The 27863-nt window shown below is 34.3% G+C and overlaps 1 protein-coding gene across 1 annotated transcript in view; it reads right to left on the reverse strand.

Moving 5' to 3' along the window:
- Window positions 1–27863, reverse strand: part of LOC106130950 (neurogenic locus Notch protein) — a 126829-nt gene that overhangs the window by 16870 nt on the left and 82096 nt on the right. The window contains exons 5-15 of the mRNA XM_060954060.1: window positions 21669–21831; window positions 11636–11829; window positions 11152–11307; window positions 9831–10013; window positions 4281–4395; window positions 3610–3731; window positions 2423–2590; window positions 1923–2061; window positions 1147–1299; window positions 553–659; window positions 162–275 (exon numbers count right to left, since the gene is read on the reverse strand). Of these exons, the coding sequence (XP_060810043.1) occupies window positions 162–275; window positions 553–659; window positions 1147–1299; window positions 1923–2061; window positions 2423–2590; window positions 3610–3731; window positions 4281–4395; window positions 9831–10013; window positions 11152–11307; window positions 11636–11829; window positions 21669–21831 (1614 nt within the window). The remainder of the gene's footprint in view (window positions 1–161; window positions 276–552; window positions 660–1146; window positions 1300–1922; window positions 2062–2422; window positions 2591–3609; window positions 3732–4280; window positions 4396–9830; window positions 10014–11151; window positions 11308–11635; window positions 11830–21668; window positions 21832–27863) is intronic.

Genomic DNA, 27863 nt, shown 5'->3' on the forward strand with positions numbered 1-27863 from the left:
ATTAAAGAGAATATGATTGATTCTAAATAAACTTCTTTTACAAAAGCAACCAATATGAAAAACAAGTAGGACATGAATGCAAACAATAAATGAAAAAGTGAAGTAAATATTACTGAAGTCGAAATTGAAATGCAGAATAAAAACTAAGATATAACACTTACCATTGAATCCAAGAACGCAGTCGCACTTATAAGCATTGAGTCTATCATGACAGGTACCGCCATGCTGGCAAGGGTTCGAACTGCATTCGTCGATGTCGCGTTCACAACGTTGACCTAACATCAAATTATAATCAATAAGGATTTTGAAAATTAATGTTGAGTTAAAAAGACCGAAAATCATAAATATAGAAACAATAATAAGAACTGTGGATTAAAAATATGACGCTAACGTAAACAGTGAAGCTAATACTAATTAAGTTGTTATGCATAACTAGGCATAGTTTATCCAAATTTAAAAGGTACATAAGTATGAGGACTAAAATAAATGACTAACGACACAAACAATTTTATAAATAAAATTATTGATGGTTAAATAATAGATAAACCTTACCTCCATAACCAGGTAAGCAATGACAGATGAACTGGTTCACTCCATCCTCGCAGCTACCACCGTTGACACAAGGGTTCGAAGCGCATTCGTTAACATCTGACAAGCATCTGTAAAATAAAAAAAATGACAAACCTCAAAAAAAAAAGAAGAAAAATGTTGAAGATTTTTCTTTAAATCCAACGTGATCTAATTTAAGACACCAAATAATTTAGTAAACCGCAGGTAAAAGATATGAGAGATTATTTAAAAATTTAAAGAATAAAGACAATCTTTATTTGGACTAGTTTTACAATTTGTAAGATGGCGTATGTATACATACATACATACATATGATCACGTCTATATCCCTTGCGGGGTAGACAGAGCCAACAGTCTTGAAAAGACTGAATGGCCACGTTCAGCTATTTGGCTTAATGATAGAACCGAGATTCAAATAGTGACAGGTTGCTATGTATATATGTATATAGACACTATAGACACAAAATTCAGCAAGTATCCGCCAGAGGATAGCGAGCTTCTTAACTTGATGAACGCTGTAGTAGTCCAAAGGTAACTGAATTATTAATTTGTAATTATTTTTTGCTCAACTCTTACCTAGCATCATAGTACCCTCTAGGGCATTCACATCTAAAGCCGTTGATTCTGTCGATACAGATTCCACCATTGGCACAAGGATTCGGAATGCATTCATTGATGTTTGTCTCGCAGTGTTGGCCCGTGAAGCCAGGGATACATTCACACGTGTACCTGTTGAAAATGAAAAGTGAAGAGTGTTGGGCTAAAGAAACGCCCTTGTGGAACTCCAAAAGATAGTTTATAGGCATGCTTATAAAGTTAAATTTTATAGCATGCCAGATGTCTGATGAACAAGTAGGTTTAACAAATGCTATGGACCTAATAAATAAGACTATGGACATTACAAAAAAACTTGATCAGAGTAAATATAATTTCAAACCACGTTTACTCAAATGCATCATGCAATAATGAAAACAAGCGTGCATCGAAAAAATGGGACTTACTGGAAATAATTGCTGCATGGAAGAAATAAAATACCATTAGAATAATATAAAGAGAACATTTAAACATTCAACAAGTATAATTATAAGCTCATACGTATAAGTAATTAGAATACACAATAATAGAAATAAAATTTCGAATTTCTTTAAAATATATACAAGAAAATAGATAATAGGTATCTTTAAAATATATAGATATAGGAATATTGATGTTAATGGTCATACCTACATATATACTTAACAGAAATAAATATAATAAAGATAGTAGTCATAAAGGGGATTCTTAAGTTGTAAGTGCAGTTTATAAGCATTTGATAGAGCACAGATAAGAAATAAATGGCCATGTGAGTTTACCTATTAATGCCGTCGATGCAAGTGGCGCCATTCCTGCAGGGATTGGAGTAGCATTCGTTGACATTTATCTCGCAGTTGCGGCCCGAAGTGCCCGGTTTACAACGACATTGGTAGCCGTCGATGAGATCTTCGCAATGTCCTACAAAAATTTATTGTTAAAATGAAGTCCTGTGTTCAAAAATAAAATAGAAACAATTAATGTAAACGATAGCTCATAACTTTGTATCAAAATATTCAAGGAGGCACATTTGACTTTATCCTTGCGCTTAAAAACTTCCAGACACATTTTGTACGATATAGTATAGTACGATGTACGGTATATAGACGATATAATTGTAATATTTATTATGAAATATTAAGTGGGTACATCGATAAAGATCTTCCCAAAAAATCATAACCAATTATTACCCAGTAAAAATTGTTCGTAAAGATGTGACACATAATACCATTGAAATAAGAACTAACTAAGTTGCCTATCATTTCATAGCAGCAACAATTACCTCCAAACTGGCAGGGGTTGGATTCGCACTCGTTTATCTGAGTCTGGCACACTCTGCCCGTGTAGCCGGGGTGGCAATTGCAGGTGAAGCTGTTGTCGCCGTCGATACACTCGCCGCGATGGCAAGGCGCGGAGAGACAATCGTTGATATTGGTCTCGCACGACAAGCCTGTGGAGGAAGGACACATACAAATAATGATTTAATGTGTAGATAAATTCTTGGTAGTTAGTAGAAATATGATTGATTTAACGATAACATAATAACGATCATTTAATCTTTACAAAATTAAGATTAAAGTCGACTAACTTATAAAGTGGTCGGAAAATAAGAGAAATTACAAGCCGCTGTTCACAGTTTTAAAGTTAAAATGTCGTACTCGTTGTTTGAAACATACATACTTGTCTAATTTTTTTTATATAATGTTAGACCTAAAAGTTATAAAAAAAAGAGGCAAATGATTGTTATTACAATTTTCATTCGCATACTTCATTTCAAGAATTCGCGGCACCAATACAAAAAAGAATAGGACCACACTCCATCTCTTTCCCATGGATGTCGCAAAAGGCGACTAACGGATAGGCTTACAAACTTGTGATTCTTTTTTAGGCGATGGGCCAGCAACCTGTCACTATTTGAATCTCAATTCTATCATTAAGCCAAATAGCTGAACGTGGCCATTCAGTCTTTTCAAGACTGTTGGCTCTGTCTACCCCGCAAGGGATATAGACGTGACTAGGGTTGAAAAAAGCGGGAAATTTTCCGGTTTTTTTAAAATTCCCTCGTTTTTATACAAGTTTTTTACGAAAGTTTCAAGAAAGATAAGAATGAAATATTTCATGTTTTTTATTAATAAAACGGAAAAATATGAAAGAAACGGAAAAATACGATAGGAAAAGTATTGATTACCTTACAATATGGCATCATTGTTTTAAAAATTGGTAATTATACATAGAATATATATATAGTTTTCCAATCGTTTTTTTCTTAGTTTTCGAAACAAACGACGAAAATCTCAATAAAACCGTTTTTTCCCCAAGGTTTTATTCTGATATATTTCAATGTAACAAAACCTTAATAAAACGGTAAAAAACGAAAACACGTTTCTTTCACCGAAAAAAACAATTTGTTTCTTTCGGAATTTTCAACGCTAGACGTGACCATATGTATGTAATACAGACTATACTCACCAGTGTATCCGGGAGGGCATTCGCAAGTGTAACCAGCAATGGAGTCGTGGCACGTGCCACCGTTCCGACAAGGGCTTGATGCGCAGTCGTCGATGTTTACTTGACACCGCGCGCCCGTGAACCTGGGGGTTGGAAGATTGATCATATTAGATTTCTGTATTGGATGTTTGATCAGACTTATAAAGGTATATACGGGACAGGAATCGGAAAATATGATATCTATTGATAATAGTTCCAATATCTATGTTAGCTCTCTCTCATGGATCGTCGCATCTCTTTCCCATGGATGTCGTAAAAGCCGACTAAGGGGTAGGCTTATAAACTTGAGATTCTTCTTTTAGGCGATGGGCTAGCAACCTGTCACTATTTGAATCTCAATCCTATCTTAAGCCAAATAGCTGAACGTGGCCTATCAGTCTTTACAAGACTGTAGGCTCTGTCTACCCCGCAAGGGATATAGACGTGATTATATGTATGTATGTATGTATGTATCTATGTTAGCAGAATTATGTGGCTCTTTATCTCTTTCAAAGCCGAAAAGGCACTTATTTCTAAAAGCAATTCTGACAGCGATATTATCAAAGTGCATAATAATCACGCCAACCTAAAAAGGGATGATATCATTTTAAAGTCTGATATTATTGACGATGATTTTGAAAGTTTTGACTTACCCAATGACGCAGGTGCATCTAAAAGCGTTGATCATGTCATGACACACGCCTCCGTTGAGACAGGGGTTGTTGGCGCACTCGTCAATTTCCACCTCGCATTGTATACCAGTAAAACCTGAAACAAATATCAATACAAATTTAAACAAGATTCTATACATAATAATATAATAATTCTGAAATTGGTAGATGTTAGTGATTCGGAATTTTAAGTAATTTCAGAAAATTAACGACTGTTTGTGAGTATAGGTAAGTAACCAAATATTTATAGAGCTAAGATTAGATTGTAACCTAATTGCAAACTTTCTAATTAGCTTACATATCAAGATCGAGCTATCTATAATAACGTCTGTTCATGTAGGAATAAGAAAATTAGATATGCTGTGTTTTTACTATTGCAGATCTTCAAAATTTGGTAACCAAAGAACCATTCACATGAACGATCATTAGGAAAATAGGTACTTATTGTATTTCCTTTCAATAGTTATTGGAGTACCTATTATATTCTTTTGCTATGTGTAAAAGTCATAAATGTAAACATATTCTTCTATCCACTATGAATGTAAGCAAGCGAACCATTAAAAATAAACTCTCTTTGGAATGCTAATCGCCAGTCTTCGGTCCAAAGCGGACTTAATTACTCTAAGTGTCCAGCAAACAAAATTATGCTTTATTGTCTTTTGATAAAATATGAGTATCGTCTGACTTAATTTTATGGTCCAAAGGTTTTATGTGATACCGTGAAGTAAACTTTAAAGTAATACACATAGGTTTAAAAATGTCTTAACATATTCTTATGCCTGGAAGGACATTCTAGCTAAAGTGAGTGTCCAGTCTATATACGGGCAGATATGTTTTTGCAACTTATATGACCCTTACTGCAAAGGTCTAGAGTTCATTTTTCGATGTAAATGAGATTCCTCATCACTATTCATCCAAATTCGGTATGTTCACTCGCGGAGTTTCTTACAAACTGAAAAGGCGGGATTGTTGCAATTTTCGAGTCAAAATTGTCTTACAAATGCATGGAAAAAATTATCCGCTCCGAATAACTTAAATTTTCTAAGTGAATTCAGGCTCATAAAGTTTTGACTAGGTACTGATTAAGTTAAATTATATACCCATTCAAATTCTTAAAAATAATAAACAAATTATGATTTTTCTTCTTCATCTTCTGTGTTAAGAAATAGATACTCCTTACACCGATGATGCACCACATAAAATACACATTCCAGAAGTAATTTACTTTTAGAATCGGAAAAACCTTTACATACCTGCGTGAAAAATTTTGACAGACCTTTTCTAAACATTTTTTTAATCATATCATCGAAAAACGTGTGAACTGATATCGATGGCTATTGTTATAAATAAGTTCTAAGAAACATATATTTGCATGCGACGTTATTTTAAGCATGGACTATTGGAGGTATCGACCGAAATGTAGGAGGGATGGCACCGCCCTGTGCGCGAGCGCATGTACTTGTGTAGCCCAATCTCCAAGCTGAAGCGGTTAAAACAATAACTTATTCAAATGATGGTAATATTACTACTACTTGATAAAAACATTCATGGTAAAGATTAAACTATTATAAAGACAGCATAAAAGGGACTTAAATCTATTAGCTAAATAATAAATAAAAAAAATACCTACTAAATCGTTGACTGATGAAAGAAGATGTTGACTACTGGAAGTTAAAACAAGAAACTTCTTGTTTGAAAGGAAGCATTATGAGCAGATTCCTTGAAATTTTCATCTACTGGAAGTATGGATTATTTTCGCGATAGAATCAGACGGGCAAAAAGAAATAGCCAACAGTGTTAAATAAAATGTAATCTCTCTTTTGTTTGCGTGTTCTCGCTTGCACTCTCTACTGCAATACTTTTCATTTTTTAACTAAAATGTGAGAGAACTCGAAAGATGCTGCCTTGAACGCTATCCCTTAAACCTTACGCCACGAGCCCAATTGTCACGATTTCGGATCACATACCACAATAGGAATGTCCAACGCATGCTAATGTCGGTTTATGCGCATATTTTAATGTATAATGCACGCTTTAGATACGTATGACTACGACCAGTTTAAATTGTTTATCTAAGCCATTGTTTCTCAAACTTTGAGATACTAAAAGACAGTACATAAATATTATTAGCATACAAGCTTTGGTACTCGTGCCTCCCCGCTCGCAAACATTGTCGTTTATAACACCTGAACAACATTTTTTTTTTCAGAAAGAATGGTACGTATCATGTCTATGGTATTCCTTACTTTGTTCCTAAACGTGAAAAGAGACAAACAAATAAAGGCAATTTCACATTTTGTGTATATGTAACGTATATAGTTTCAGAGAAAGGAATTATCCACAATTTTCTAAATTGAGTTGTGTAAAGTCGCATATAGAATACTTTTAATCAAGACCCGAGGGAATTTTAACAGAAGAGAGTTTCTCAACATGGCCGAACCATCTACGCAACCCTTTTCTTAATCCTTTAATCAAGTAATTAAATAACTAACCAATTTAACCGCTCTAAACGCGGCTACTTAAGACAGTTTGGAAAACAACGAAGTGAAGATACATATTTGGTTTATTTTACGAGTGAAAAGCATGCCGGGACGTGTGTGAAATTGATGAGACAGCTATTTAATGACACAACATATAGCACGTAGTCCTGGGAATTGCTTGTGAAATAGTTTTAGAATATTGCGTTAAAATAATTGTTTTGTTATATACCTAGTTACCATGCGAGAGTGGAGACAAATTTGGATACCATCCAAACTCTCGCATTTATGTCCAGGGATGTTTATCTGCCTCAAAATTTTATTTAGTTACTTATTAAGTAGTCGATAATTTTGCTTTTCAGTTTTTCTTTCATATAACCATTCAGAAGAAATTCTTTAGAAACCTGTATCGGAATATGATATTATCCGTAATATTCTAAACTAGTATCTCATAATACGTCAATGTCCGTGCATGCCTTCAACGGCCATAAAAACCACTGAGGGCAAAGCCCTAAGGACTCGCCGTAAAAAATATAATGTCGTCATGGTGTACACATAGCCTTATTTGTACCAGATGGACGAGTCTTCAGGCGCTCAAGCGTGCGATTAGGGATGGCCGGGATATCGAGAAATGTCGCATGTCGTGTATCGATAACGCACTCGTTCAAACTGGCCGAATCGATGATTCGATTCCCAGAGCAAACAACAAACTTTTTTTGTTTAATAACTATTCTGGATAAGAAATTATTTACAGAAATGTACAAAAATTGATGATATTTTCTCGAATGTTTATTTTCTTTTTTTAAGGTATGCATTTGCATATCTCTATAAATATTCTTATTTCCTTATATCATAAACAAATCTCAACAAATCTTAAAATTATTTTAAAATAAGTATTTAAATGTTAATAAGTAGTATTACAAAGTTCAACTTGAAACAATCGAAATAACCAAGCGAATGATATTTAATTAATTGAATCGATCGATACCATTCGATTGTAAATGGCGGCGCAGGCGCAAGACAATCCGCTTTGCGATCAAAATAAGCAGCCTTTACACAATATCAGATTATAATAACATGACTTAAGAAAACAGGATATTATGTATGTAATCAGGGACCTAGAAAACTTTTCTATAAGTGTGGAAGGCACCCTTAAAATCTCCTTATCAATGTAAAGTTAACAAACGAGAATTCAATGCAAAAAAAATTTGAAGTAAGTACTTACTAATATTTGATATTAGGACCTGACCAATGTAATAAGAATGACAGAATAAAAAATAAAATAAACAATGTTTATATTTAAACCTAAATGTGGTAATAACCTAATGAAATACTTAAACATACATACATACATATAATAACGTCTATATTCTATGCGGGGTAGACAGAGCCAACAGTCTTGAAAAGACTGACAGGCCACATTCAGCTAATTGGCTTTAAGATAGAAATACAGAAATTTTACAAAAAAGGGGCGACGTGGAACTCTACCAAGCATCCTTATGCTTGAGAATTTTCGGAAGAATCTAAGAGAACGAAGCACCATGAAGGCTTATAAACGTCTGACACAACTCACATAAAAAGTAAGTTACAAAAATACCTAATTAACATCTAAACACAATTTACGTAAACCTACTATAAAAAGCTTAGGGTACTTATCAAATTGAAAAGTTCCTAGATCTTACAACAAACCTTATTACCCTCTAATAAAGACTATTGTGTGTCTAGTTTCGACGTTTCCGCGTAGAAGACAATGCGCAGGAGCTCCCATGACTATGGGAATCGGGTCTGCTGTAGGGTTGGCAAAAAAGTTTATGACTTAATTATGTTGTGAAGTATTGACGTTACTATGTTGATGACGTCGCGTGATTAGGGGAAAATTATGTGCTTGTAAGTGGTTGTGCAGTTATTCACAAGAAGTATGATAATGGTTTAACGATAGAAAATAATTTAATAGAGATTAATCTATCTTTCTTATTGATGTTTTATTCTTATGAGTTTTCATACATAAATACATAAAATCATGCCTTATCTCCGGAGGGGTAAGCAGAGACTATATTTTTCCACTTGCCTAGATGTCTGCATACTTCTTTCCCTTCACTTACATTCATATCTTCTTCTCTCTCGAAAGCTCGTAGGTTTATTGTACTCTTGACCTGACCTTTCACCAGGACGTCTCCGATTCGATCAGGGTGCGTTCGTCTTAGCCTTCCCAATACAATCTCCTCATTCAATCTATTTTCATTTATGCTTTCCACATTGTCAACCCATCTATGCACTCCCATTCCTATTCCTGTCACTATATCGTCTTTCACATCGTCTTCTTCAGATGAAATTAAATCACCAACCCTAAATCCCATTTCCCTCACATCGCCTGTCTCCCTCCAATGATAATGACAATCATCAGTCACCGCGACGTCAACCAGGGAGCAAATTGTATCGTCAGGAGAATTTACCGTTGTGTGGAGTGCTTTCACAAGTTGTACCACCACGGCCTACGTGAGACCTTAATGGCGCATCACAGTTAGATTAGAATAGATATTATTGTACTTAGTATTACTTAGGAGGTAAATACAGATGTTTCTGCGTTCTATCAAATTTGAAAAAAGTTGTAAATGTGTGTTCAGCATTTTGATTTAAAAAAAAAATTACTGATAACAAGCAAAACTTTACCTTTAATTTCTGTATTATTTTTCCATATTAAAATCTTAAATAAAGCATATAAAGAACTAATAAATTTAAATACGAATATGTCAAACGAAAATAGACTTGCAAAACTTATTACAATGAAAACCTATTTTCAAAATGTTCTCGATTTCAAAGTGGATAAAAAAATCATTATAAGAAAGACAATACACAAAGACGAAATAAAAGAATATTCACATTCCGAGATTGAATATACACTCTATTATAATAATACATAAGTCTAATATTATTTAATAAATATGAGTGGCAACACAAATAAAAGTTAGTCGCTGAACACAGCAGTTGACAGAAGCTTTTATCATTTAGCTCAGACTGTTTTCCATACAGATAGTATTTCTGACAATTAACTTACCAGGCATGCAGACACATCGAAAGGTCCCAGGATCGTCCAAGCAAGAGCCATCGTTCCTGCAGGGGTGGCTCTCACACTCGTTGACATTGGTCTCGCAACGGGGGCCTGTGAAGCCCACGGAACAGTTGCAGGCGAAGGAGCCGGGGGTGTTGACGCAAATACCGTCGTGCTCACAAGGGGATCCTGGGGGAAGGCAGAAGTGATGTTACTGGACGATCTTTTTGTTAAACCACACGTACGTTCTCCGATATTGGATCTTCTTATTTAAAAGTGGGAAAATTAATGATTTCAAAATCGTACATTACTCAAATGTCATCAGATGCAAATAAGTGAATATCGTGATTGAAAAGATGACCCAGTGTATAAATATAATAAATTTACTCACAGCGCATAATGTTCTAGATGTTAGCAAAATGTATAGAAGAAATTTCCCCGCAAATTATCAAAACTTCTGTTTTAATTGTAAAAGTTAATTAAAGCAGAGGACTTAAAACTTCTTATTCAACTATCAGGCCATCCACAGCAGCATATATGCCACTATCACTTGTCATATTAAGCTCTATGCGTAAGAAGTAAAGAAATGTAATATTATATGTATATATCTAAAATACTAAGAATTAAGAACCATTCCTTTATTACAGAACATCTTTAGTGTTTCCATATGGTTCCTTTGAGTCTAGTTATCCAATCCACCTATAAATTTTGATGACCATAAAGCGTCTACGTTTGGCATTTTACGAGTATTGTAATACTTATCTCTGGAATCGTCCTTTACAGCTGAGGATACGCTTACAATTTTAGATAGAACAGAACAACAAGTATTTCATACTCGACATGGTCGTACACAAGATTTATAGTCATAAACTTAATTACCGGGACACAAAAGTCGAATCGAATCCTGGAAATGCTTTGAAACTCTTTTCTAATTGGCTGTTACTTTTCTTGGTCTTTTTATACTTAAACTATTTAAAAAAAAAGTTAATCTTAAACGATCCCAGGTATCCGCAGTATTGTACCTGTCAGTTAACTTTTCTACATTATTTTTTTTAAACGTTTCTGCCAAATTATTTACTGATTTTGACTTTGTTCAGTAAAGTTATCTTGGCAATTTCGTTCTTTATTATCTACGGAATATTATTACTTCTCTTACCGGTAGAATATTTACCAATTAGGCCCATATAAACACTATTATTTGATAAGGCATGTGAACTTATCAACGCCGAAGGAAGATATCGGATGCAGACCATCTAAAGGAAATTTTTCGAAGGCGATAAACATTGATCAGCATTCGTCTACATGTGTCTAAGATTGTGATTCTTACCTTGTTCACACTCATCTATGTCTTCGGAACAGTCCAAGCCCTTGTAGCCTGATGCGCAAGAGCAAGTGTAAGATCCATTGATAGGACTGGTGTCGCAGATAGCGTCTGCATGGCAAGGGTTTGATGTGCAGGCGTCATCTAGATGGCATAGTAGACCTAGAAATAAAATTTTGGTTAACACTTTGACAAAGAGATTAGAATATATAAAAATCACTGGTTCTTATTTCAAAAGTTGAAACGTCAATTACAATGTTTTTTAAACGTTCTTTTCTCTCATATTTATACGCTTATTTAATTTAATACGAGATTTAACTAACTCACTCAAGAAAGTCACTGTCAAATAAGTGAGCATTCAACAAAAAGAGCTTTACCAAATAGTTTTATAGTACTTAAAGATTTAAAAGCTACCTGCTAGCCTTACCACGCATTAAATTAATTAAATAATTAATTTATATATACATAATTTAGTTTTGAATAAACCTACCAGTTTTTCCAGGAGTACACTTGCAGTAGAAAGCACCAACTCTATCGATGCAGGTGGCGCCGTTGAAGCAAGCTGCGCCGGCGCAGTCGTCGATGTTCACCGAGCACTCGGGGCCGGTCCAGCCGTTGACACAGATGCAGGAGAAACCGCCAACTGTATTCGTACAGGTGGCGCCATTTTGACAAACTAAAGGCCTGTGGAAGAAAATAATATATCAGTTAAACAAATTACATATTTGATGGACTAAAAATTTTAATTAAAAGTGGATGTTGGTCATCAATGATTTTAAGAGGCTCAAATTGATGACGTGCTCAGAATAGTTTTTAAATGAAGTGCGAACAATTATTGATTAATAATGACCGCCAAATGCAAATGACAAATACTTAAATGGCAGTATACAGAAAAGACGTTGTTTGTGACTACTTCAATTTCCAATAACTACAAACTTTATACTTGCAAAGTTTATGTGGCACTGAATTTATTGAGGCATTAATTTATTACCGACAACAATATGAAACTTACATTACTTTACTCCTCAAAAATATATATATTTTTAAATAAATCCACTATCTTAGAGGTTCGAGAAATAATTACTATTAGATTTATAGACAAAGAAACGCAAATAAAGCTTCAGTTATTATTATGCACATAATGTAGGCAGTAAAATAATAAAGGATTTATTGTGAGTAATAAAATATTTATTAGCCTTAATCATTGTTGTAACTGAAAAGATATACTTTAACTGTTACTAACGTATAAGAGGGCAAAACATAACATATATTTTCTTAAAATACTACGTTAATTCTAAAGAAATGCTTTTTATGACAGCTAGTAAGAATCCTCTAAGAAAATTGAAATTCTTATTATGCTTACAACGTGACTAAAGTTATATGTATAAAAGTTTAATAATTGCATTGACAAGTACAAAATTTATTTGAGGTATTTTATGATACCAGGAATAATGCTGATCATAAAAGAGTTTCATGGTATCGCGGGGATTTAAGAACCTCCTTTTGTCTGTTAAAAATCATAGAGGATTTCAATACAAGCGTCCCGGGTCTTCGGGATAAGAATTTATGTTATTACGCGTTATATTTACCCGTGTACCAAATTTCACCAAAATTCATCCAGTAGATTTTGCGTGAAAGAATTACAAATACACACACATTTTCAATCTTCTTCCTGGTCAGGAATCAGGTCACTTATTTATGTTAAGAAAAAAACTAAAAAAAAACTCATTTTTTACATAAACAAGACATACTTAAACGTTTTCAAGCAATCTTGTACAATACAGTGCCATATATATAATTTTACCAAAACTTGCGGCCAAGCGGCACCTTGCAAAAGAATACCATTCAAGCCTTTATAATGATACATTATTAAAATATTTAAACAGTTGTGAAAGTATATAATTGAAAAGTATTAAAACCTTGTTATCCATACTTGATTTATTTTTACATCTTAAAACACTCATTGTTTTTTTTATATTTTAACCTATCGCTCATTGTAGCTGCAAAACTTACTTACATATTTATTTTTAGATTTTTTTGGCAAACAATAACAAATAACTATTTAACATAGAATGAATAGTTATACTTTTTATATCACTCGAAACATTTCAAACACAACACTTCAAATCGAAAATTTACACAGAGCGAGAAAACTAAATTTATGAAAAATTTTGGTTTTTAAATAAATAACTATTATTAATCACCTTTTTTACTAGCCAGGTTTTTTTTAGACGAGGGTTATAAAAAAAAATTTGCAAACCAATTAAGTTCATATTGCACTGAACTAAAAGAAATATGTCAATAATCCACTATAATGATGTGTGGAGGTAAGTACGTTTGTTACTCTTTCAGACATAATCTACTGAACAGATTTTGATGGAATCAACACAATTAGAATATAACCTGAAATAACAAAACTTTTTATCACGATATTCCCACGGGGGGATGCCCCCATAAAATATATGTATACAATAATTTAACAAATGTCGTTCTTGCTTCACTACGAACTTTGTCATGGTCGAGACATAACATCAGTAATAAAGTTACATTTTCAAAAGAGTTGTAAATCATATACGGTCTTTCAGTTCAAGAACAGAACTAAGATTGGTCCAAGTTAGATGCTCAGCGCTGCCAACTTGTACCGTGGTTTGATTTTGGGCCAAACACGTAAAAACTAACTATGCCTAATAATTTCTTTCAGAGAGATAAATACTTTGTGAAAAAATATGTATGTCCCTGATACAGTAATTTCATTAGATTTAAATGTAAGCGATTTTGTTTAAATCATATAAATATGTACATAAGATCACGTCTATATTCTTTAAGGGGTAGACATAACCAACAGTCTTAAAAAAACTGATAGGCCACGTTCAGCTCTTCGGCTTAAAGTTAGAATCGAGATTCAAATAGTGACAGGTTTCTAGCCCATCGCCTTAAAGAAGAATGCCATGATTGTAACCCTATCCCTTAGTCGCCTTTTACGACATCCATAGGAAAGAGATGGAGTGGTCCCATTCTTTTTTCTATTGGGGCCGGGAACCACACGGCACTTTTGTTTAAATCAATATCATGGTATTAGCGAATCTTTATTAAAGACTGGTTTATAGTTTCCTTTTATATCTATATCGATCATAGAAATTGTAATAACGAAATTGTCATAATTTTTTTATAGTAATTACTTATAGTAAAACTGTATTTTATTTTAAATTCCTACGGTAACTATAGGAAATAAGCTGAAAATAATAAAAAAATTTGCGCTGGTAAAGAAAAGATGATGCACGCTCAAAACAGACTGTCATTTAAATTACAAATTGTTTGTCCTCTTCAAAGCAGTTCGGAACACTCTAAGGAGTTCGTAACAGTAACGCCGCTCGAAAGCTAGAAAGTATTTTAAATAATACGAGTATCGCTCTCCGCCTATCTCCTAACTAATAAGTTATAAAGTGAACCGCAATTTAATATTCCCAATAAGCCCACAATACGTAAATTTCGATTGAGCAGTCATAAATCGAGTTTTAAGCCACATTCACACACCCGTGTGAAGAACCATCAAACTATGAACATTCAACATCTAGAAATTAACAGTGAAAACTTGAACCGAAGTCGATATATAATACTAGAGGCCGCCCGCCCGCTACCTAGCTTTTATCGTAATCGGTTAAGTAGTTTTTGCATGAAAGTGTAACAAACATCCATACTGACATACAAACTTTCGCATTTATAATATTAAGAAGCATATCAGCAGTTAGGATATCGAAAAATAAATGATTTATTTAAGGGACATATTTTTTTTTATAAATCAGTTACTCAATGAATTAATCTCAATATACATATGTACCTATTTGATAAGTTATTTAAGTTAGTTAGTTAAGTATTAAGTCTTTTGACGGCCTCTGTGGCGCAGCGGTAATACGCTTGTCAGTGACACCGGAAATCCCGGGTTCGAATACCGGCCAGGGCATGATGAGAAACAAACTTTTTCTGATTGGCCTGGGTCTTGGATGTTTATCTATATAATTATTTATTATAAAATATAGTATCGTTGAGTTAGTATCTCGTAACACAAGTCGCCAACTTACTTCGAGGCTAACTCAATCAGTGTAATTTGTCCCGTAAATATTTATTTTATTTATCCTAAAAACTTAAATAATATAAAAATATTTTTTTTTGGAGAATATAAATAATCATTGCACATCATTTTTATTTTCTTTATTTAGAAACTATTATAAAAAATTGCAACGGGAATTGAACAAGGGATATTTAGACTAAAATTATGAAAATGTTATGTAAATATCAACAGTTGATGATGAATGACACACTGTAAATATCAAGATAATCTCGGATTTACTTCAGTCTGCAGCAGTTCACAGTAAAACTGATTTCAACTGAATTCGTTGCGCTATGTCGGTTTCATAACGTTTAAGTTAACGTTCAAGTTTCTAACGTTATTCTGCAAATTATAATTTGCGAAACAGCTTTGTAATGCGAAAGAGCTTTTGTTTAAGCTATAATAATAATCTACCTTACATACCTACATATAATCACATCTGTATTCTTTTCGAGGTAGACAGAGCCAACAATTGAAAAAAAAACTGGAAGGCCACGTTCAGCTGCTTGCCTTAATAATAGAAGAATCCCAAGTTTATTAGCTTTTCCCTTAGTCGCGTTTTGCGACATCTATCGGAAGGATGGTTTGATGATAATTTTATTATAGTTTGACTTAATCCACAAAACTATGTCATAACTCTAGAAATTTTCCTTACGTGCGCTTCATCTCCAAAGAAACTAAAACTTAGTAATAAAATTTTATTTCTCTGCTTCGCTTGCATACTTTATTTATCGCAAAAAATCCGCAGCATTTGTGGGAGAACCCAACCCATATTGGATCATGCTGATCAAGCTGCAATAGATAAAGTGCCTATTCCCTTAGTCGCCCTTTACGCCATCCACGAGAAAGAGGAAACTCCTCCTAGAGAAACGTATACATATATGTGTAACTTAACTGGACCCAGTACAAATCGCATTGGTAAATGTGATTAATGATGTTCGTTGAAGGCAATCTTCGTCCACGGAAATGATGGGTCTTCCGTCTGTGAGGTCATTGCCACTGGACTTCATCGACCATAGATTATGCCTGACCATTGATTGAAAATAAAGGTAAAAGGAACTAACAAATTACTTTATAATGCACTAGTTGACCTGAGGCTTCGCCCGCGTGGAATGAATATCGCTAATTTCTTTTACAGGGGAATTTCGGCAAATCTTCATTTAGTATTCTCCTGCCTGAACCACATACTTAACAAATTTCTTATATCTATAGTTTGATATTAATATGTTAGTCAGTGAGGATATTTATTTTTTTATTTCAGTCCCCGACTTAGCAATATTGTTTCGTCTACGTTTAAGATCCATACAATTATTCTGATCAATATTATATCATCTAAGAATCCATAAGTTGACTAAATTTCTAACACAAACCGCTTATACTGTAGTGCATTTTTGTCGCATTTATTCAATTAAGAAAGAACCTCGGTCCTACTATTCCACCAAAACCATATATATAATACTTAATTAACACTATATGATCATGGATTTTGGACTGTTTAGTATAGAATATTTTCTATCAAAAGCAATTCTTTTTCTGATCCTTATTCTATCTTAAATATAGATTATATCATTATATATCATTTCTGTGATTATTTTTATCGTCTCGCCGGCAAGCACCTGTCTTTATTAAATCCACCATCTTGTAAATATCGCCAAACTTTCTACATTTCCCACAGTTCGGATAAGAATCTTTATAACCGTTTGCACATAACAAACACTGATTTGCATTCGTGATGTTACCGATACGATAGCAATAGAAAAAAGGCCGAAGTCTTCATTACAGCTAGCTCAGCGGCATCATTTGTAACTGACAAGCTACTTGATACCGTATTCAATTTGGAGATTATCGAATAACTATTAATCATTTCGTAATCGATGTTTAATTTGATGAAAGAGGTAAGCGATATTGTGGAGAAATGTAACGTGGCTATTCGTTTCGCTTCGATGTTTTTGAGCGCTTATCGTGTGTCTGCGTCGGTGGTCGACGCCTTGCCTTTTGATCTATTATGTTTTTCGGTTTTAAATTTCATAAGAAAAATATATTTGTCATTAGACACTTCGTCTTTGACATCACGTGAATTAACGAATGGAAAGTTTACAAATGTTGTAAATTTCTATTCCTGAAATAATACCAGCTTCAGGACTAGAAAAATTACATTCTTGAGATGTCAAAATTTGTAATCCATAAGAAAACTGGATGTATTTTTTTCGTTAATCCATTTTTTTCCATATCGTTCTCATGACTGATACTACTTTATGATATACACTATGAAGGGAAATAGATCTTATAAATTAATTATTTTAGTTATATTAGCAAACAAATATCCTGCCTGACGATTCCCTTCCAAGAATGTATGTAAAAACTAATTAAGTGAAAATGTCTCTCTTAATTACATACCAATATAATGCCGAGGCAGAAATACTTGAATAACTAAGTGAACGTTTAACTAAATATTCGAGATGCTTACTAGAAACGGTAATGGGGAACGGTTAACTATTAAAATTTAGTTTCGAAATCAGTGAAAGAGGAATTTTATGAAAGTACTACATATGATATATTTCAGCGAAGTTAAAAGATTAGCTAGCGTTAAATTAAATTTAAATTTATCACTATCCGGTATTCAACTTATGAAAAAACAAAACCAAACGACTGCCTACTCAGTCGCTCATCCCGTATGAAAAAAAGGTTCCTGAGACGTAACTTAATATCGGGCACGCATTTATCTGTTCCGTTTCATGAGCCAACGACTTGTATTATATGACACTGTCCCATCAGAGACCAACACGTTCAAAAATATACTCAACAACACGTGAATAGAATCCATATTAGCTTGAAACGTTGAGAAGATTGTTGCATGTAAAACAAGAGGCAAAGAACAACGCAAAGCGGTTTAATGTGTACGTAATGCTACATTATCTTCAGCATTCGAAATAAAATATTAAGGCATTGTCAACCTTAAACTTACAAAATTATGGTGTCGCGTTTGTATGAGAACGGTAATGATAAATTTGTTGATTCGATCAGTTTTGTAAGAGCCCTATGCAGCGGGCGGTCTTATCCTTATTGGTCGAAATATTAATAGTTGATATACTTAGTACAATTAATTTTATTAGGCATAAAGGATTTTTGGTATCCTGCCGTGATTGACCGTAATACATACCTGCATATAAGTTATTTTTTTGATTATAAACCTATAAATACTTTTGTTTAACAGAAAGAGAGAATCTTGTTAATTTTTTTGTAACGGGAATTTGAATGCATTCATGTAAATTTAATTTAAAAAAATAAAAGTTTATTTTAAATATTATTACGAATTCAGCTTCACTTATTAAAAAAGTGGTGTAATCCCCATAATACTTACACGTTTTTTCAACTTCAACATAACAGATACATACATATAGTCCCGTCTATATCCCTTGTTCCAGGTTACTAGCCTTTATTCCCACAAGAGAAATCCCAAGTTTATAATCCTATCCCTTAGTCGCCTCTTACGTCATCCATGCGATGTTACAAAATCCCTAAAATCCGGCGGGATGCATGCGTCTTTACACCGTTTTTGCCTCATTTGCATGGCTTCTGAGATACATGGCTCGACTTGAAAGCTTCCGCCTTTTTTCCTCCTTTGGAATCAATTATTAACGATTTTACGTGGTTAATTTTAGCAATTACTAAAAACTTAAAAACTATTTCTTAACAAACTTAAAGCTGTGGTTTGTTTCTTGAGATAAATTTGTAATGTCAAATTTCGTTGAAATTTGTTTAGCGGTTTCAGGTGGAATTTCTGGACGTAAATTTTAAAACTTTAACGAAAATGTTTTCAATTAAAAACAAATATCTTAACGTGGTTCGTAACGTAAGTTCCGTGTGGATTCGGGCACTTTAGAATAGAACACACCGTACCTTTTTCGTGAATGTCGTTAAAGACGTCAAGGGATAGGCTAATAAACTAGCTGAACGTTGCCTTTCGAGACAGTAGGCTGTCTATTCCGCAAGACACATTTCTAAAGGTCTTAAAATATTTTCAAGACTATTGTCTTTGTCTTCCTCATTGGTCATAACGACGTTATTTACATATGTACTCGTATATAACACATTAAACAATATAGCTAATATAGTAACTTACGCACAAAAAAAACAATAGAAAAAGTAGTTTTAAAGCGCCAGTACTTGGGCACCGTGCGACCGCCGCGCTGCCGTGTGGTTTTTTCACCCGATCATTAGCTAACAATTAATGTAGGAACGCCGGCGCATCGCACAGGGAGCGGAGGACATTGCACTAGTTGTAAGGTACAAGCTGATAGCGATTCATCTTTATAAAGAGAAAACTAACTAACTGAAATTAACATGTACAAGGCTGATCTACAGACTGCTTTTTCGATAAGGGAAAAGCATTGTGACGAAACCTGCACATTCAGGCAACTGGATGTGTAGCAATCCATCCAATACGGGTTAGGTTTACCTCTAAAGGTTACGGAGGTCAGACGGGAGTCGGGAGTTTAAAAAACCTGACTCACCCAATCCAGGATCTATAGTCAAAGGCATACCCCGGGCTCCTCTCCTGAGAGGAGAGGATGCAACCGAGACTAAAGTCAGAAAGAAGAAGAAGGCAGGTCTCCAGAGAGGTGAAGATGTAACCGGGACTAACGCCAAGAGTAAGAAGATGAGAGAAGAAACTAAACGACTGACTGCCCAAACTGCTAGGTGTAGAAATTTGGTCTTTTGTGGTCAGGGAGTGCAGTAAGAGAGGATTTAGCAATTACCGCGGAAGAGAAAATTAACGTGGTTCTTTGTTATACACGGACGGTGCCACGGTAGCGTACTTAATAATAAACTCGGTCTTTTTATATTCAGCTCTGAAACGATTGTGTCAAAATTTTGTATAATTTATAACACCTTCAGAAAGCGAGCTCGAGCTTGACATAATGGCCTCTTAAATGCTTGTGCATTTTTGACATGGTGCTGACATAATTTGTACAGTGTGTACATATTTTATTTTATCTTTATCTTTATTTATTTGACGAAATATTCGTATTGAAATAACTAGTTCTACATTCATTCATGTTTTTTAATGTAGACAATGTGCATTCGTCCATGATTTAGATTTAAGAGATCTATATTTGTATATTGACGTCCGATGAAAATGCTGCAGTGTAGTTTGTCCCGCCGCTTCTTCTACACATGCGCTTTGGAAGCGGTAGTAGTCATAATAAGATTAAAGTGATGTGACGTCAATAAGTGATACCTAGTATCCAATTTTGAAAATAAATCAATTCTATTATATTCTGAAAGAATATAGAAACTTTAAGCGGAATGTTTAAAAATATGTGTAGGCTATGCAACTACAGATTTCTTATTTTCCGCTACATCCAGACACATGGACCCGAAGCCATTGACTTCTGCTACTTGTAATTAACGCCCTACCAGTGATGATGATACAAAAAGTCTCGATACAAATTCAGATATCATTCTCCGATGATGATTAGACGGCAATTTGCGTCATTACCATGCGACTCTCTCTCATTACCGATCTCTACTTGCCAAATTATTTTATTATAGTACAATCTATGACACTTCATCTTTAATGGAGGAGTTTAATGATTTAATAAATAGAAAACCTTTGTTCTGTATTTTCAACAAAATCATTATTATTTGATTTTCAAAGTTTATTGCTGTTTTTTAAGGCTTCAAATGAACTATCAATTTGAATGTCGAAAAATTAATTGTCCTACCGAACTATAACGTAGTATACTTTATAGTTCATTATACTTATCTAGTATGGTATAATATGTATGTTTATTTAATATGCAGTATATATCTATAGTCATACTTATGTATGTAAACTATTATATGTAAGTGTATTAAGTAATAATAATGTGGATGAAGTGAAAGAAGTATGCAGAGATCGTGGCAAGTGGAAAGAGGTAGTCTCTGCCTACCCTTCCGGGAAATAGGCGTGATTTTATGTATGTATGTATTACCGTGTGGTTCCCGGCACCATTACAAAAAAGAATAGGACCACTCCATCTCTTTCCTACGGATGTCGTAAAAGGCGACTAAGGGATAGGCTTATAAACTTGGGATTCCTATTTTAGGCGATGGGTTAGCAACCTGTCACTATTTGAATCTCAATTCTATCTTAAAGCCAAATAGCTGAACGTGGCCTATCAGTCTTTACAAGACTCTTGGCTCTGTCTACCCCGCAAGGGATATAGACGTGATTGTGTGTGTGTGTGTGTCTATTATTCATATTTATATAATTATTTCTTTTACAGTTATCGCACCATCTCAGTTAGGAAGGTTCGACTGGCAGAGAATGCCTTGCGGCATTAAGTCCACCTGTTGTACCTACATTTTACGTGCAAGTTTAAATAAATAAATAAAGAATAAGTTTCAATTGCATCTTCCAAGCTCTTACCTCAAAGCACACTCGTCGACGTCAGTCTCGCACAGAGTCCCGGTGAAAGTTGGTGGACACTCGCAAGTGTACGTGTTGAGACCATCAATGCAGGTGGCTCCGTTCTGACAGAGATGCCCTGGACAGTCATCGATGTCGATCTCGCAGTTCTGACCTCGATACCCTGGGGACAAGAGGTGGACACGGCTTAAACACAGCTCTTGAAGTTTACATACATACATACATAAAATCACGCCTCTTTCCCGTAGGGGTAGGCAGAGACTACCTCTTTACTTCTCTTGAAGTTTGTTGGTAGTATTAACATCTCCCCATTCTTCTTCCTATTCAGTGACATTATATATAGATTATAAACTCCCTTCTAGTATCAGCACACAATAGTTCTTGTATGTGAGAACAAGGGAGTGGAACTTTAGCTTAGTCAAAAGATGGCTTCTTGAACTTGCTTGCTAGAACGTTGGAATTTAGCTAGGTTGAGTCAGAGAGGAAAAAGGAATAACAAATTATGACTTCTTAAAAAGCAGGTCTCTTTTTCAAATATATTTATAAACCTTTTCTTCAATTGTTCATGTTTTTATTAACGTACCTTATTAATTTCAAATATTATTAATTATGTGCCGTGTGGTTCCCGGCACTATTACAAAAAAGAATAGGACCACTCCATCTCTTTCCCATGGATGTCGTAAAAGGCGACTAAGGGATAGGCTTATAAACTAAGGATTCCTCTTTTAGGCGATGGGCTAGCAACCTATCACTATTTGAATCTCGGTTCTATCATTAAGCCAAATAGCTGAACGTGGCCATTCAGTCTTTTCAAGACTGTTGGCTCTGTCTACCCCGCAAGGGATATAGACGTGATCATATGTATGTATGTATGTATTATTAATTATATAAAATTAAGCCATACAGCTAAATGTGGCCTTTCAGTTTTTTTAATACCTTGGCTTTATCTACCCCACGAGGGATATAGACGTGATAATATGTATGTAAGTATATACTAAAATTATTCTATAAATTGGCGGTCCTTTGAAAATTAATAAAAATCTATCTGCAACACATTTATTTTATTGAAACCGTTATATTTGTTTATAGCTTACGGATATAAAAACTTTATGGAGCCATACATCAAAACGTATCATTAAACATCTGCTAATCTTTTAAAGTTTCTGAGAAGATCACTCATATAGCTGATTAAGATAAATTAATTCCCCAATCTGAACTTAATTAAGTTAAAAAGGGTATGAATTAAATTTTGAATGAAATAATTAATAGAAATACAGTTTCTTGTTGCAATATTATCCTGATATTTAATGATAAACAATATTTTCATATTTGTATTCTAATTATTTTGCGATTCGAAGGCATTCGATAAAGAAAAAAAAAGACAATGGACAGGAATGTCTGGAAGATAAAAACTCCCTATTAAATATTAGATATACATATGTGCTATATTATTTATATAACTGAAGTGAAAATAGTTTAGCTTAAATAACCTAATGAATGTAGGAGAACTATTTTCAATGATCGAAAGAATAAATAGATCTCATTATTGGACTCATGGCCAAACACTAACTAGATCCAGTTTTCAAAGTAGTACTAATTACAAAAAGCCTTCACACTTAAGTTTGGTTACAACAAATATTTCCCATCGTACACTTAAGAGTACGCAATTCATTTAAAGTAATTATCAAGTGCCGTGTGGTTCCCGGCACCAATACAAAAAGAAATAGGACCACTTCATCTCTTTCCCATGGATGTCGTAAAAGCCGACCAAGGGATAGGCTTACAAACTTGGGATTCTATTTTAGGCGGTGCGGCGGTGGGCTAGCAACCTGTCACTATTTGAATCTCAATTCTATTATTAAGCCAAATAGCTGAACGTGACCATTCAGTCTTTTCAATACTGTTGGCTCTGTCTACCCCGCAAGGGATATAGACGTGACCATATGTATGTATGTAGGTACCGTGTGGTTCCCAATACCAATAGGAAAATAATATAATCACTACATCTATTTCCCATGGATGTCGTAAAAGGCGATTAAGGGATATGCTTATTAAATTGGGATTCTTCTTGCAGGCGATGGGCTAGCAACCTAACCTAGCAACCACACGGTACAATTAATTTAAACGATAAAAATATCATTTAAGTTATCAAGGTCCCTACTTTTTCAGAGAAGTTTTTGGCTCTCCCTTATAAAGGCACACTTTCAAAACAAGACAGTCAATACTTCTATGTTACAACACAAGAGGTCTTACATCTTCGATTAGCAACTTTGGCGTCATCAGTCCCCCAGTTCCCACGGGCACATGTGTCGGAGTGAATGTGTTTATGATATGTAGACGTTACAGGCGCCGTTAATGTTTCAACGCCTTTTTTGCGCGGCTGTAAATATTTAGGTAACGGACATGTGTTAGGGATTTTGTGAACCAATTCAGATGAATCAGTGGAATATTTTATATTTGCATTGAGTAGTATCATAGTTACGGTTATGGGGTAGCTAAAATATACGTTTTCAAAGGTTATGGCTGAACTCAAGAAAGAAAAACTGCCATTGATGTGATAGAAACATAATGAAATCAAAACATTATACGCTTTGATAAAACTGGTTAATAGAGAAAATCCCTTGCGGGGTAGACAGAGCCCGCAGTCTTGAAAAGACTGATAGGCCATGTTCAGCTGTTTGGCTTAATGAAAGAATTGAGATTCAAATAGTGTCAGGTTGTTTGCCGATCGCCTAAAAGAAGAATCCCAAGTTTATAAACTTATCCCTTAGTAGCCTTCAAAAAAGACATCCATGGGAACGAGATGGAGGAGGACGAGATGGATAAATAAAAAAAAGGATAGGATCACCTATTCTTTTTTATTGGTGCCGAGAACCACACGGCACTCTGATATACAGATATCTTTATAAATTTCATAAATACCAGGGCAGATTAAAAAAATTACGTCAAAATGTTTATTGAATCTAACCAGAGATATAATATTACAGAACCTCAAAAATTTCAACTGATTATTAATAACTAGCGACCCGCCCCGGCTTCGCACGGGTGCAAAATTATAAATGTTATTATACATAAAAACCTTCCTCTTGAATCACTCTACCTGTTACAAAAAACCGCATCAAAATCCATTGCGTAATTTTAAAGATTTAAGCATACAGACAAACAGACTAATATAACGACTTTGTTTTATACTATGTAGTGATTATAACGTAATCTAAAAGAGACAACACGTTGTGTGATAGTCGCTTCCTGACTTTCCCATAAGTTCTGTCAAACCGTAAAAAGACGGAAACTATTAACATTATTTTCAGATGACACTAATACAGACGTAGCTATACTATTTATAATCTTAACATGTGGTCCATTAATTAATCTAAAATATATCTGACTAATAGACCGGGATCATGAATTTTTAATATCGTAACTTTATTGTAGTACCTATTTCTAAAAACTTATGAACTAGGTTGAAACTATGCGAATTAATCGTGAAGTCTTGTGATTACTGTCTGTGTCTGCTACCCAGTGAGGGAAAAACGCGTGATATGTGTGTGTATGTGTGTACAAATATTGCTCATAAAATAGTATAGGTGATAAGGCCTATTATATTTATAGTATTTCCAAACTATATCTCATATTGAAATTTTCTACTAAATGCTCTTCTTTTGAGATTTAGGTATAACACATTGTGAAACAAATCATTAAGTTATATGTTTTATGTAGATACTGAAAACCTTAATGAGTGAGAGCCAAATTTAGCTCTTATATTCTAAGTTTCAAATAGATTTATCATAAACACAACAACACATTTGTGAAACAAATCATGAAGTTATATGTTTTATGTAGATACTGAAAACCTTAATGAGTGTGTGTCAAATTTAGCCCTAATGAGCATTCTAATATATTTTTCATAAACACAAATAATTAAAGAATGTAGCCAATGTATTTTGAAAGATGCCGAAATAGCTTCTCCGTTACTTCGCATTCATTAAGTGTTTGACTTTAAACAGGATCAATAAACAAATCGACATGAAGTGTTAATTAAATGAGTACTTCATTACCATTCCCACACTCGTACGCTTGTGTGGCATCGGTTGTTTTAAGTGGGAGCACATTTTTGACTGATTCAATGTCCCCTATGACTGGGAACCTATGGTGATTTATCTTGAGAGTAATAGTTTTAAAAATAATTCGGATTGTGACTCATGTGCTCTAGTCGAAATTCCCATGAGCAACTTCTGGTTCTTTGATGATTAATTTAAGAGTGGATATTAAGTGACGACTTTGAGAATATAATAAAATTCTCCCTGTGGAGGAACTGTTAGTATGCCCTGCCCTGAAGACATTTAATGCCGCCTCTGACAAAGCCATATAAGGGGAGTTTTTTGGAAACATTAAAACTAATATGGTTATCACTATTAAGACAATTTAGAAATCAAATACTGCTTCATACATTAATGTTATAATAACCATAAGGGTTAAACAGAGCCAACATTTTCGAAAAGATTGAAAGGACTCATTTCGTCATTCAGATAATGCAGATATTCCTAAATCAAGATTATTTATAAAAAATCCACCACCACCAGACGTATCCCAGTTCTAAACAAACATCTGTAAATCGCGACGTAACACTCATTACGATTTGGAAACCATAACTTTTCCACAAACTGTGAATCAAGTCGTCAAAACGAAATTTCCAGCGGCTGACGCACCTACTGTTCTCGCAACATTTTGCAACGTAACGGGGCTAATGAAGAGAGATGCTACATAAAAACTGATGTAACTCTTTCGCCACTTCCCGTAGCTGTTGAATTATACGGTTGTCTTACTGTTCTCACAGTTCATTGCCACATTATTACAATTATATGTAATAAACTTTGGATGTTTATTTGTTTGTGACCCCCTCACGCCATTTATTTATTGTGTATAAACAACACTCAGTACATAAGTACTATGAATTTTTCATCTTACGATTAAAACTTTAGACGAATATTACATGTTATCAGAAAAACACAACATCGTGTTGGAAATTTATTTGTTCACTGGTAAACTTTTTATATAATATTAAAAATGGTCGACATTTTCATTTATATATTCTAAAATTGTATCTTACATTAAACATTGCCTTTATAGTTAAGCATTATTTCTTTTCATTGTAATCGATAACAATTAACAAAGATTCCACTTTCACACATTTTTTGCAAATTCTTAACGCTCAATACTATAAAAAACCAGGCTGTTTAATACACCAACAACAATGTTCAACTTGAAATACAAGTAATGCAAGTAATAAACTATAGCTTGCGATACAGCAAACAATATTTATAAGAGCAACTTTCTGCCAAGTCGTGGTCGCCTCTGGGCACGGTCGACTTTCAGTTCCAGTGTGCCAGTAAATCATGCGCGCACGCAACATGCAAAAGAATTCATTACCATCCAAGAACCATGTTGGTAATGACTCAACAGTGTGACCCTGAGGCGCTATGTCACGAATAGCGATGTACAATAAACTATGTAACACAAATGTGCATCCACACATACATATAACCATGTCTATATCCCTTGTGGGGTAGACTGAGCCAACAGCCTTGAAAAGACTGACAGGCCACGTTCAGCTATTTGGCTTTAAGAAAGAATTGAGATTCAAATATTTTGTTGCTAGCTCATCGCCTAAAAGAAGGATCCCAAGTTTATAAGCCTATCCCTTAGTCGCCTTTTACGACATCGTACCTTTTATCGAAAATATGGAGTGATCCTATTCTTTTTTTTCTATTGGTGCCGGAAACCACACGGCACTAACACTAACACAAATGTTGTTAAATTAAAACATAATTCAAAACAAAACATATGCAGAATTTAAAAAAGAATTCATAAAATCACGCCTTTTTCCCGGAAGGCAGAGACTACATCATTCCACTTCATCACTCTCTCCACGATACAACTCAATGATATGTCTTAGAACCACATCTGTATCAGTGGAAAACTTTAAATTCATATTATATTTCCATGGGCAAATTGTTATCTCTAGGTAGGTAAGCATATAACCATTATTCTACGACCAAACTTAGATAATCTTGACCAACCAACAAGCTATACTTAAGAGTGTAAATGTTCTTAAGATAATGGTTGCCGAAGGCGCTTTGTTCTTGTATCTCACTTTGAATATACCTAGCCGTAGGTACTCTGTATTTTATTAAC

This window comes from Amyelois transitella, chromosome 4 (genome assembly GCF_032362555.1).
Source record: "Amyelois transitella isolate CPQ chromosome 4, ilAmyTran1.1, whole genome shotgun sequence".
Lineage (NCBI taxonomy): Eukaryota > Metazoa > Arthropoda > Insecta > Lepidoptera > Pyralidae > Amyelois > Amyelois transitella.